Source organism: Urocitellus parryii, chromosome 15 (assembly GCF_045843805.1).
Source record: "Urocitellus parryii isolate mUroPar1 chromosome 15, mUroPar1.hap1, whole genome shotgun sequence".
Lineage (NCBI taxonomy): Eukaryota > Metazoa > Chordata > Mammalia > Rodentia > Sciuridae > Urocitellus > Urocitellus parryii.
The window spans coordinates 16,500,676-16,513,837 of NC_135545.1; the positions used below are offsets into that span (position 1 = coordinate 16,500,676).

Below are 13,162 nucleotides of genomic sequence, written 5' to 3' on the forward strand. Positions count from 1 at the left end.
CAATCAGGACAGTCAGGAGGCTCCCGGAGGAGGAGAGAGAACAGGGTGTCGACCTAGCCCTCCCTTGGATTTGTGCGAGATGGTGGGGAGATAGGCAAACCCTTCAGCCAGGGCGGACACTGATTTGAGGTGAGGGACCATCAGAAGCAAGTTACAAAGTTAGAAACCGGGGGTAGGGCTCAGGAACTCAAGTAAATACAAAATGAGGGATTGGGCTGGGCTGAGAGTCACTGAGGGCGAAGGAGGGGAATAAGGTCCTTGTCAGCTCTGGCTCAGCAGTAGCTTCGGGTCTGGCCCTCAGAATGGAGAGACCAGCTAGGCGTGGGGTAAGGGGGTGGGGGACCAGCCCCCTCCCCTCTCTGACCCCCATTTCTATACAGAGACCCTCGGTGGTGCTCACCCCCTCTCCCGTAGGCTGGCGGGGCTGCCCTGTAGAGCAGGAGAGGCTCTGGAGGGCCCCAGGGGCCAGGTACCCTGTGAGGGGTATGGGGACCCCAAGGTGCCCGCTGCTTCTGGGGAAGGCGGGGGGCTGGGGGTCCGGGATCTGAACGACTTCGGGGGTGGGCCGGAGGGGAAGAGGAGGAACAGGAAGAGGCAGGTGAAGGACCCCTGGGCCCTAGGGCTAGGTTGACGTAGAGGGGCTCAGGCCGGGTGGGACGTCGGGCAGAGTGCTGTGGGGCTGAGTAGCCAAGATGGTCAGGGGGAAAGCAGGAGGGGGGTGGGGGGTAGCTGACCAGGAAGTCAGGGGACCTGTGGAGTGGTGGTGACTGGCCAAGCATGCCATATGAGGCATTGAGCCTATCAGGGGGCATGGAGCGAAAGGGACTCCAGGACTGGGTAGGGCCCGCGTAGGAGGACCCCTCGCTTGCCCCAATCTCATAGTACAGGTTCTCTCCCCTGTCTGGAGGGCCCAAGGAATTCCTCCAGACTGGGGCTGGGGAGCTGGGCTGGAAGGATGAGGGGCCCAGGGGATACAGGCCTGGTTTGGGGGCCCCAAGGAATGGTGGCAAGCACTCCCGGGGGGCTGGGGAAAAGAAGCCAGGAGTAGGAATCTGGGAGGGGACAGAACATGGGGACTGAGCTGCCATCTCTGGGGCATCTCTGCACCCCCCACCTGCCCTGAGCTGGGCACTGACCTGTGCTGGGCCTCTGAGTCCCCTCCTTGAGGTCCCCATGGGCCGCTGGCTCCTCACCAGGCTCCCATCACTTTGTTGTCTTGGTAGGTAGGATGGGGGTCCTGGGGCCCAGGCACCCGAGTGGGCCAGGGAGTGAGGGGGGGGCCCACTTCCTGAGATCCCCACAGGCTCCCCGCCTACTTCCAGGGACAGTGAGCGGCGGAAAGGGGAACGGGGAACAGATGGTGTGCCCCCATGCTCCTGTTGGCTCTGTCGCTCGGCCACCTGCTGAGCCCGCTCAGCCAGGGCCAGAGCCATGAGGCGTGCTGGGTTCTTGGGGGGTGGAGGTGGAGCCCCCCCAGGGCGCAGGAGGGTCAGGGGTGGGGGTAGCAATGGTGAATCCATACCAGGACCTACAGAGAAAGGAATGGGAAGGAAGTCAGCTGTGTTCTGGGACAACCTCAGGGTCTAGAGAGTATGAGATGGACCAAGCAGGACTCACCATGCTGGCCCTGGGTTCCCCGGGGACTAGGCAGTGCCAGCTTGCTGCTGATCTCCTGTTGACAGGTGTCACTCAGTTGGGTCTCAGCTCCACGCAGCAGCAGGGGGATAAGATGGGGGCGCAGGCCCGGGCCAGGGCTGAGTGCTGGTGTTGGGGTGGCTGAGGCAGGTGTTCCCCCAGCCCCCAGCAGTTCTAGGACAGCAGGTGGCACTGATACAGCCAGGGGCTCTGAGATGTCCAGGGCAGTGGGTGAAGCAGGACTGGTGGGCCCCCGAGGTGAGAGAGCCTGGGGGGTCACCCTAGGTGGGAAGGCAGAGGCAGAGGCCGGGGGTGCTGGGCTGGCAGGAGGTGCAGGGTCCCCTGGGGTGGGGCTGCTGCAGCGAAATGTAAGGGGATCAAAGTCAAGCCCCCGCAGTCCCTCCAGGCAGCGTGGTGGGCTGAAGTCCAGTTCATCACCATCATCTAGCCAGGCTGAGGTGCGGTGTGAAGGGGACCCAGAGTGTGGCCCCAGGCCAGCTGCTGAGGACTTGGAGGAGGAAGAGGAGGAGGAGGAGGAAGAGGAGGAAGAGGAAGAAGACGAGGAGGACAGGCTCTCGCAGGAACCAGCAGGTGCTGGGCCCACAGGGAAGGCGTCACTGCTGGAGTGGGGTCGCCGTAGCCTGTGCAGCCTCTGGAGGCCTGGAAGGGGCACAGTTAGAGACCAGACGTCAGAGCAAACAGGACACAGGTCCACAGAAAGGCAGGAAGCAACACAAGAGGCACCTCCCTAGAGAGGGCCAACGAGGCCGTGGATTTAGGAAGAATTGATCAGGCAAGACCACGAAGAGACCACTCCAGATCCCAAACAAGAATGGAGTCTTGCTGCCCCAGGGTCTGTGAGCTGCTGGGCGTCCAGATGGGACTGTTTGGGGAAAGCAAGTCACCCTTGTCCTGTAATTTCAATGTGTGCAGACCCTACAGTAGAGCACCTCTACTCCTGGGAATGTGGCACAGCAACCTATGACAGGGATTCCTCACCCTGGGGATTTAGGATGGGACACCACCCCAGAATAGAAAGCAATGGGCTGAATCTGGACTATGCTCAGCAACACGATGGCAGTTCGTAATGGAGTTGTGAATGAAAAATTCATTCTGTAGACAGCATGATACCTCCTCGTCCCTTTCTTAACATTTCCTGTAAATAGCATCAGAACTGAGCAATATGTTCTTTACACATATACTTGTATGTGATAAAACCTTGAAACAAGTTCATGATCAGCATCAAATTTAGATGATGGGGGAGAGGGAAGGGACTCCTGGGCAAGATACTAGGGCTCTTCTAGCTGTGCTTAGGGAGTTGGTGGGTATTCATAATATTTAAATTTTTTGAAAAGGAATGCATAAACAAAAGACTGTTTTAAAGGAAACTGGATGAGCCAGGAGGCAGAGTGTATAGTGGATTTTAGCCAATTCATTGTACCTAAAGTTCAGATTTTAAAAATTTAAACATTCAAGAATCCTCCCAAATCTGAAATATAACTTTTGGGGACAAAACTGGGGCTTCAGTTCCCCTATGATGCTTGGGCACATGTAGGGCCTACCCCCTGCTCACCAGCACCGCTGGCCTGGGATGACAGAGACTCTTCACTCTTGGCAGATCTCAGTGTGACTGTGTCGGGTCGACTGCCTGTGAGGAGAGGTAGGAGAGGTAGGAGGGCCTCCACACACCATCCCCCACCCCCCGTGCCAACTGCACAGCCACAGCCACTGACCTGAAGGCTGCGGTGGGGCTCTGGTACCCCCTAGCCAAGGCAGGGGCTTCTTTCGGGGGACACTGGGGCCCCGGCCTAGAGCAAAGAATGTCTTCCAGCTGCTACCCCCTGGCTTCCGCTGTTTCTCACCTCTGTCCCTTTTCCTCCTGGGGTTTGGGTGAGAAACAAAAGGCAATCTGAGTCACGGTGCACCTCCAGTCCTCCTCCTCATTTACCCAAAATCCCACTCACCTTTCCACAGGTGAGGCGGGGGCCTTGGGAGCTGTGGGCTCAGTGGGTGTTCCCAGCCGACCCTGGGTGCGAGCCTGAGCTTCCTCCAGTGTCAGCAGGCGAGTGGAGGGGCCACTGCCCGCAAGAGACTTGGGCCTGGGGAGGAGGCAGCGGCCTGGGGAGGTCAGAAAGGGGGAAACTATCAGCTTGGGGGTCACTTAAGGCTACAGGCAAAGCCAAGCGCCACAGCCCAAGCCCCAGCCCGCAGCATGCCCACCCGGGCTGGCAAGGCAGGGGGCCAGGGTGGATTAGGAGGGAATGGGGGTGGGGCAGCAGGCAGGCGAGGAGGAGAGGTGAGGCAGAACGAGCTGATGAGAAGGCAGCTCCCAGCAGCCAGCAAGGGCAGCGGCTCTGGTCAGTTACCTCGGGCCAGAGGGCCCTCCGACGAGCTGAATCCTGACTGGGCTGGGGTCCCGGGCAGGGCAGGGAGTCTGGGCAGGGCCCAGGCAGGGTCAAATCTGGGGACCTCCCACTTCCTCCCAGGTAGACCCATGGCCCCAAGTGCCCCCAGGAGCTATAAGGGGTGAAGGAAGAACGGCGTCCTGGCCAAGAAGTGGGGATCCTGAGCGTAGGAGCTGAAATGAGAAGGAGGGGGCGGGGGGGGGCAGGGAGAGGGATGGGCCGGGCGGGGTCCTCAAGGAGTTGGGAGGGAGGTCCGGCTTCAGTGGGGTAGGGATAGGGCTGGAGCCCACCTGCCCTCCCACTGCTGCCCTGACGTTGAGTGGGCAGTAGCCAAGACATCAGAGGGTAGGATGGGCATACCTGCAGGGTCAAGGCCAGCAGAGGTGAAGGTGTCACTGAACAGGACCTCCACATGGGTGAGCAGGAATTCCACCACCACAGACTGTACCCGAACCTCCCGGAAGGCTGCTGCTCCACCCAGCCCCACTGACTCCAGCTCCATGGACCTGGGAGAAGAGAAGGGGGCAGGCGCCTAAAGCCTGGGCTGGCAGGTTCTAGTGTGGGGAACCAATGAAGTAATGACTGTCTGTTCAACACCTCAGACTTTCCTGAACTAATCACATGTGGAACTGAGTGCCCAGACTTTCCCCAAGCTTCCCTACTTGACCCCTCTCTTTCCTTCATACCCACATCCAATCTGTCAGCAAAACCTGTTGGTTTCACCTATAAAATCTACCCAGAATCTAACTCTTCTCCCCTCTACTATACCCTGGCTGCTATGGTTTGGATCACAAATGTCCCCCATAAGGTCCCCAAGGTGGTGTTTATTGGGTGGTGGTGAAACTTTTAAGATGCGGAGCTAGTGGGAGGTCTTTAGGTCATTGAAGGCATGACTTTAAGGGGGATTTGGGGATCTTAGTCCCCTCCTCACTTTTTTTTGGTGTCCTGGCCATTAGGTGCTATAATGTGTTGCTTTGCCACTGGCCAAAGCAACAGGGCCAATTGATTGTGAACTGAAACCTCCAAAACTGTGAGCCAAAATAAACCTTTTCTCTTTATAAGTTAATCATCTCAGTATTTCATTACAGTGATGGGAAGCTGACTGACACACTAGCCCAGAGTCTGTTCCCTTCCACATGAACATCAGAGCACCTCCTCCCAGGCCTCCTGTTCCTATCCCTGTCCCCAGAGTCTATTCCTACCTGTAGCAAGAGGGAGCCTGTGAACAAAACTGAGTCAGATCAGGGCCTTCCCTGTTCAGAGCCCCATCCCAGCTGCACCACACTCCAGCTAAAAGCAAATGATCTGTGAGTCACGCCTCTATCTGGTCTGATTACTTCTCTGACCTCATCTTTACCTCCCCTCAGTTCCTCAATTCAGCTCCAGCCACACCGGCCTCCCTGCTGTTCTTCCCACACATCAGGGTCCATCCCAACTTCTGTTTGCACTCACTGCTCCTCTGTTTGGCTTGTTCCTTCCCAGACTGCACACACCCTACATAGGTCTTGACTCAAATCTTACCTTTTCAGTGCAGTCTTCCCCACCCACCTTATTTAAAATTGTAGACCTCCTTCTCTGAACCCTTGGTCTTTCTTTTCTGTTTAATTTCTCCCATATTTTTTGTGCCCTTTTTTGATGCACCACCTGTTTTACTTATTTGCATGTTTCCCAGAACATGGAACTCCTCCAGGATTCAGGATACAGATTTTACCTGTCTTGGTTAGCAGCAGATCTGCCAGGGCTTACCTTGCTGCTGACCATAAAAAAAAAAAAAAAAAAAAAAAAAAAAGGAAAAGACATAAGCCTTCTCTGCCATTCTATCTAGAAACTTCAAACCGCCATGACTTGGTACGCTTCCCTTCCTGACTCCTCTCTTCCTTCTTGGTATCAGAAATTACATTGTATTTTTCTTCTTGATGATTCATTGTCCATTTCCTCCATGGGAATGTGGGCCCCAAGAGGATAGGATCTTGCTCACTTCTATATTGCAAGTGCTAACATCAGGGCCTGGTACATGGGAGTTACTTGAAAAATATGAAGAGGGTCATGCTGGTAAGCTGCCAGTTTACCGTAGGAGGTTGGGTGCCCAGACAATGGCCAGGTTGCGGGCATGCATGCTGGTGTTGGCACTATGTCGTGCCATTCGAGCCAAGTGCCTCAGCAGGTACTCCAGAGTCCTGAGAAAGGGAGCAGAGGGGGACAGCTGAGCCTCAGCCCCCTTGGAACCTACCACAGTCCTTCCCTGGTGCTCCCGGTTTACCTGTAGTGTGGTGGGGGCAGCTGCTGGATGACATCATGGACTCGAACCAGGCGTTCCTCCTCCCCAGGCACTGACATGGCCTCCTGAGATGGTGGACAGGCATGATGGGGCTGGGCCAGACACATCCCCGCACCCTCCAACCTTGCCAGCTCCCTTACTCACACTGAACTTCCCATAGAGTTGGTAGGTGAGCAAGGGATTTGGCAGCTCTCGGAAATAGAGCTTGCAGAGAGAGGAGACGCTGTGGATGTCCTGAAGGAAGGCGGGGCCAGACAGTTCAGGGATCCTCTCACTGTCAAATTCATGCCTGAGGTCATTAGATCCAGAGGAGGAAGGTTCAGATCAAACTGGCTCACCTGGCCATATTCCCCTAGCCCTACCCCAAGTTCCCGCAGATGAATATAACTGTCTTCCCTAGGCCCAATGCTGAGCTACCCAGAGAGAGAACCTTACAATCCCCCCAAAAAAACCTTGTGTGGCAAAGACAAGGGTGCCCCATTTTAAAGAAGAGGACACTGAGGCTCTGGTCTGTGATACCTCTGCCTATAGCTACTGAAGGCTGACTCCAGAGCAACCATGTTCCTACCATGAAGTTGTGTCATTCATCTGGCTTTAAGCAGTCACTGGAAAATGCAGATAAAATCCTAGCAACCCCCTACTCATAACTCTGGTGGGGCCCAGTGCTAGAAGGTGAAGCTCCTGTGTAGAACAATCTCCTGCTGGTCTCACTGCTCCTTTGGGCTTTGAGCTCTCACTTCATGGCCTCTGGCCTCCCTTGCTGTATTTTGTTTTTTCAATACTGGGGATTGAACCCAGGGGCACTCTACCACTGAACCCCTAACTTTTTTTTTTTTTAATATTTATTTATTTTTTAGTTTTCGGTGGACACAACATCTTTGTTTGTACATGGTGCTGAGGATCGAACCCGGGCCGCACGCATGGCAGGCGAGCGCGCTACAGCTTGAGCCACATCCCCAGCCCCACGTTTTTTTATTTTAAGACAAAATCTCACTAAGTTGCCCAGGCTGGCCTTAAACTTGCTATCCTCCTGTCTCAGCCTCCCCAGAAGCCTGAGTTACAGGTGTGTGCCACCATCCTCATTCCTTCCCACTACTAGACTGTTATGAAGGCTGACTCTTCTTGGCTTAGAATCCTTCTGTGGTTCTCCCTGGCTCAGAATAAAAGCCTAAATCCTAACAGTCACGAAAAGGCAGGGCACACACTGCCAACAATCTCCACCCCATCACCTGCTGCTATCCCCACTGTGCTGGTTGCTTGCTCCACTGTGACTGCTTTTCCCAGGAGATCCACGTGGCCTGTTCCCTCACCGCCTCCACTGCTCTTCCCCATGAGGCGCCTCTGCCCACACTATCTAAAACTGCAATCCTCCTTCCTGGTTGATCCTCCTTACCCCTAATCAATTCTTCTCCAAAGCATCTGTCACCTTCTAGTAAACTCTTATCATTTTTTTCTTTTTTTGCTCTTTTCTCCTTCTAGTATGTGAGCCCAGTGAGGGCAGAGGTTTCTGTCTTGTTCTCCATTACTAGTGTGGACTAGTGCTCAGTATGTGGCAGGTGCCCAGAGAAGGTTAATCCCTCTGCTTATGCTAATTCTACTCTCACCTTTCAGGCCTTAGCTGGGGTGTCACTTCCTCAAGGAAGCCCTCCCTCCCTGACCCCAGCTTTTATTCACCCCTTCTCTGTGCCTTCCTAAATTCCCATAACTATGAACCTGGCACAAAGTACAGGGCTGGACTAGAGAAGAGCTCAGTGAATCTTATGGAAGGGGTTGGTGGAGGGCGCTCACCGCAGTCTTTGGATGTTGGAGGACACGCCTGAGAGCCTGTAAATTCCATCCACCACTCCGTGGGCCTCAATAAACTCAGAGCAGCAGCGTAGCACTTGGGGTACTGGGGGGAAGCAACAGAGTCAGGGCTGGGAGGTAGCACTCTAGATAAGAGGGGTGAGGTGGGGTGGTGGACCCAATTCTCACCATCCTGGCCTGAGTTGCTGAGGTGTTCTCCAAGGTCACAGCCAAACACTCTCTGCCGCAAGATTCCCCGCTGCCTCAACCGCTGCCGAGAAGGGCGGGAGCGCATGAAGGTTCGGAGGAGACCAGCTAGCTTCCCACGAGGTCGAGGTACAGCTGTAGGGGAAAGGAAGGCTCTGTAGGGTCAGCTCAGTCATAAGCCTGGTGGGGCAGGGGGAACAGACCTGACCCCTGGTTTCCATTACCTGAGGTCAGAGAGGAGATACCCTGGGGAGCTGGGATGCCACACAGGGGACCATCAGCATCTGCGGGGTGGACAATGGGTGGAAAGGATGGATGGTAGGCAGAGGATGCGGGTGGCCTCCCACTCTGTCCACGGCACTTACCTGCTTTTAGGCCTGGACCCTGCCGCTCTGTGAAGAGTTCTACACACTCACTGGGGAAGAAGCCAACCTGAGGAGGAGGCACTGTCAGTGGCTGGGCCATCTAACTTGGCATGGCACCCTAGACCCAGATGTCCAAAATAAGCCAGGCTCACCTGGAAACCTCGCTTGCCTCGCCACCAGCTCCGATCCTCTGTGGGTGGCATGTCAATCACTGAGACAATGTCTCCTACCTAGAAATGGGCAAGTGGGAGTAGGGAGGTCAGAAGGGGCAGGGGAAGTGGGGATCCCAGTTGGAGCCTGCTTGCCCACAGCCTCACCTCAAAGGATAACTCATCTGGTGCCTGAGCTGTGTACCGTTTGACCACATGGGCAGCAGCCACCGCAGGGATATTGAGTGAGGCCTCCTCGCTGAGGAGCAGTCGCCGGCCGTGATTGTCCAGCTGAGAGGGAGGTAAGATGTAGCAAGGAGAGGTCAGAAGAAAGAGTTAATAAAGAAAGAGTTAATAAAGTTAATAAAGCAGTGATGTCACTGCTTGTCCCCCGACTTAAGAGCCTCTGTCATTCAGAGCTATTGGTCAATCACCTAAATTCCTGCCCCCTGCCTTTAAAACGATTCTCCCTTTTCTCACACTTGACAAGTCCCAGGACTCTTCTGACCCCAAGACCTCGCCACATACTCCAGCACCTGGAGTGTTTTTACTATCTAAAACCCCTCTGGTTTTAAACCAGGTGTTCTTTGAGTTACAGCCCAATCCATTTCTAACTGGGATACCTTTAAATGCTCAGGTGCCCATAGTCCAACACCTGCTAAAACACAGACATGCATAGACACATACTTCTCTCACAGGCACCCACATAGACACTAAAATACCAACGCTTCCCTCACTCTGGCTCCTTTCTTTTCTGTGCCCACACACACTCCCAGCTGGTTCTCACACCTCAGACACCCTAGCTTTCTCCTAATTCCAAGCCCCCCTGCCCATGCCCACCTCCATCCAGGTGAGCACAGGCCCACAGTTGAGGTTACTGTCCACCAGTCCTGATAGGGTCTCCAGGTACTGTAGCAGCAGTGGTACCAGCATCTGTGGGCAGGTTGTAAGGGTAGGCTCCTGTGAACAGATGCTGAGAGAGCCTCTGCCCTCCCACACTGCCCTGGCTCATCTCTGGGTAGGATCAAAATTCAACCTGGATGCATGGGTGTTGAAATATTGTCACATCAATTGGTAAACAAGCTGTGCTAAGCTCCAGTGCGAAATTGATATGGCTATGCTAACCCTCCTGTGGAATCTCTGGACCTTCCCACGATCCCAAAACTAAAGGAAGCCTCCAGAACCCTTTTATATTTCTAAGGCTTCTCCACTCTGATTGGTTGGGACTCAGACCATACCAATCTTTAAATATGTATCTATCCCCCCACCATGGTGATTTCACTCATGCCTAGTGAAGACACACCAATGGCTGAGGCAGGGGCTGAGACAACAAGTATGTTACCTGAGCTGCCCTGGCACCCTCCGGGGGTGGGGGGAGCTCTGGGAGGCAGGAAAACCTTCGGTCAAATATGCACCTATGGAGATGGGCATCCAGGGAACGGAAGTCATCATAACTACGGAGAACTGGCCAAGAACGGCCCTGTTGGAGCAAGAGGGACAGAAGAGAACAGTGGTCCCATTACATTGAGCAGGACCATGGCGGCCAGTTCCTTAGGCTACATGAAAAGCAAGGGTGGCTTTACCTGACAGGTCACCTGCACCCCAAACACCAGCTCATTCTCTCCAGAGAGGCTGGGGCCTTCACGTTCTGGAGATAGGAGGAGCTGCAGAGGGAAACAAAGGCCCACATGAAGGCCACACTTTTGTCTCAATCCTGACCTCTCTAAATTGGCACTATCTCGGGATGGGTCTGTGTCATCCTCCTGAACCTTCCCAAGGATAGGACTTACTGATCTTTTGGTCAGAGTATAGGGCTCTGGTACAGAACAGATAACTAAGAAAAAAATCAGTGAATGAATAAGTCAAATAACAATTGGATGAACAAATGAGCAGCTCTCCCCATCTGCCCTAGCCCCTGCAACTCCTGCTACTGACTGCTCAGACAGGAGGAGCAGTTAGTATAGTAACAGACTTCAGTGATAAAGCAGTTGATATTGGTTCATGTTTGGGTAGGATCTCACCTTCCTACCTGGATGCAAAGACCCCATACCTGAATGTGGCCAAAGTCAACGTTCTCATAGTGGAAATGGGCACAGTCAGCCAGGCGGGGGAAGGGACCTCGAGGAGCTGAGAGCCTGGGAGAAGGTGACACATCACCAATGACTCCCTCCTTCAGGCTCCCTCCCTCTTTAAGCTTCCCTTCCTCCTAAGCTAAACCTTTTCCTCCATCACCCCTCACCTCTTCCCAGGCTTCCCCTTCACATTGGGCCCCCCAGTTGGGGGTACAGGTTGCACCGTGCCTTCCCCTGAGCCATCCAAGCTGTCAGTGCTGCGGGCCTGTAGAGCAGAGAGAAGAATCAGAGGCTCCCAGAGATGGGAGCAAACAGACAAAAGGAGCATTGTTATCTGCCAGCCTGGACCTACAGGCCCAGATTGCTCCTTGCTCCACGTTTTCCTGAGCATGGGGCAAAATGGTAGGTCACCAGGAGGTAAGGACTGGACTGAGGATAGGCTTCTTCATGTGTGGTCTAGAGTGGAGGACTAGAGGAACAGGGGCCAAGGCATGAGTCATCAACAGGAGAGAGAGCAGGGTGGGCTCAGCTCTCCCTGTTTAAGACCCTTCAGGAGCCTCTGCAGGGTACAGTTATCTCCTGCCACACTCTGGACATTCACAGTTCACATCTTGTCAGTCCTCTGCTTCCAACCTCTCCCTCCCTTCCAGATTCTTCACAAGTGCTAGGATCACCCAAATTTGGCCCTGTCTATCCATAGATCCTGGACCTTCAGTGGCTTTCTGCTGTCTTCAAGATGAAGTTGGAAGTCTCTGGTCTGATATTCAAACTTCTCTAAATTGGTTTCTGTTTACCTCTCCAGTCCTGTCTCTCCCCATTGTCCCTACTCTCAGAGCTCTTGAACTTCTGAGAGTCCAACAAAAGCACCACCTTCTTCTCATTTCTTTCTATGCTTTTGCACATGCTATTTCCTCAGCCTGGAACCTTTGTCCCTACCCTATCATTAGGTCCTCTCCTCACCCCTCAGGCCTCAACTCACATGTGTACTACTCCAGAAAGCCTTTCTTGATCTTTTAGGCTGTGCCAGGCATCTTTTCTAGACTCTCTCCATCCTCTGAAGTCCTCCAATCCCAAACTCCACAACTTTACCTGACTTTGTCCCATCATAGCCATGAGCACTCCTGAGATGCCACTATCTGGTGACAAGCCCATCTCCCCCACTGGACTTTTTATCTCCCCAGAAACAGGGCCCCAGGATGAGACACCCCAGCACGCCCAGCACAGAGGTGGGCACAGTTGCTACTCTTCATAGAGAAGATCATTCTGCATTCCTCTCTGGGTCTGCAATGCCCAGTGCCAGCCCCATTGTACAGCATGGGCTAGGTAAAACCTGATGAATAAATTAGCCAACTACCAGATGGGAATTCAGGGATTCCCCACATTGGGCTCCAGCTTCTCCCTCCTCCATGTCCCTGCAACCCGGAGTTCATCCCTGGGTCTCACCCTCAGGGTCTGTCCCCTGCCAGCCCATGAAGCTCCCCAAGGCAGGATGGGATCTGACTCTCTCTGTGCCTGGAGCATGTCTGTTGAGTGAGGGAATGAGGTACAAATGGATGAATGGATGAGTGGTGGGAGAGGGAGCCAGTGGAGGAGGGGAGATGAGCACAAGAAGATGGAGAGGACCCAAGGATCAAGGGGAGGTACAGTACTGGCTTGTTGGGTGGAGTAAGGAGGGGAGCGGCTGGAAAGGCTAAGGTAAGGGTTCTGACAGATGGGGGGCGGGGGATTGAGAGGAGCTGAGATGGGGGTGAAAATGAGGGAGAAGGAGAAGAAAAGGGTCAGGCTGAGGATGAAGCCGGTGGGGGTGGGGCTCAGGAATGAGAAAGGGGCTGTTGGGAGGAGGAGGGGGCTAGACCAGGGGGGAGTGAGGGTGTGGATGAGGATGCCGAGGAAGGCGCTGGAATGGAGACTGGTTTCCAGGGAGTCTCAGCAGACCCCTGCGGGGGCCACTCGCGTGGCGCGGGTCCTTCCCTGGACCAGTCCCTCCTCGAAAGCCTGGGTCCTCGGCCACTGTCAGCCCCATTTAGGGCGCGGAGAGGGATGCGCGGAGGGGGCGGGGTCGAGGTAAGGGGTCGGACCCAGGACCTGGCCTGGGGACTAGAGGGATCGCGACGAAGGGTGAGGGGCGGCGCAGGCCGAGGGTCCGGGCGGGGCCAGGGGCGGGGCGCGCAGGGAGGGGCCGCGCACGGACAGAGTGACACGCGGACCGACAGACTGACGGCCGCGTGGGCCCCTCACCACCATAGTCGCGTAGCCTCCGTCAGGC

General features: G+C 54.8%; 1 protein-coding gene across 2 annotated transcripts; it reads right to left on the bottom strand.

The window, feature by feature from the left end:
* Positions 1-41: 41 nt before the first annotated feature.
* Positions 42-12,417, bottom strand: Arhgap33 (Rho GTPase activating protein 33). 2 transcript variants are annotated; one of them, XM_026380097.2, is made up of 21 exons: positions 12,340-12,417; positions 11,064-11,161; positions 10,875-10,959; positions 10,408-10,488; positions 10,167-10,304; positions 9,665-9,757; positions 8,993-9,115; positions 8,828-8,905; positions 8,676-8,742; positions 8,535-8,594; positions 8,293-8,445; positions 8,107-8,209; positions 6,463-6,607; positions 6,301-6,383; positions 6,110-6,217; positions 4,401-4,546; positions 3,600-3,753; positions 3,369-3,514; positions 3,209-3,283; positions 1,618-2,295; positions 42-1,528 (listed from the first exon to the last, which is right to left on the bottom strand). In XM_026380097.2, the coding sequence occupies exons 1-21, from the start codon at positions 12,415-12,417 to the stop codon at positions 273-275; spliced, it is 3,948 nt and encodes a 1,315-aa protein (XP_026235882.2). In that variant the 3' UTR covers positions 42-272. The 2 variants fall into 2 exon arrangements, with proteins under 2 accessions (XP_026235882.2, XP_026235883.2); XM_026380098.2 differs by lacking the exons at positions 11,064-11,161; positions 12,340-12,417 and having other exon boundaries at positions 1,618-1,809.
* Between the last annotated feature and the right edge of the window lie 745 nt (positions 12,418-13,162).

Bases quoted from the DNA above. Each gene is read 5' to 3' on its own strand.
- Arhgap33 (XM_026380097.2), bottom strand. From the start codon at position 12,417: ATGCTCCAGGCACAGAGAGAGTCAGATCCCATCCTGCCTTGGGGAGCT. The intron at 8,906-8,992 runs GTGAGGCTGTGG...GCCCATTTCTAG, and splicing joins CAGATGAGTTATCCTTTGAG to GTAGGAGACATTGTCTCAGT. The intron at 6,218-6,300 runs GTAAACCGGGAG...TCCCTTTCTCAG, and splicing joins CTGCCCCCACCACACTACAG to GACTCTGGAGTACCTGCTGA.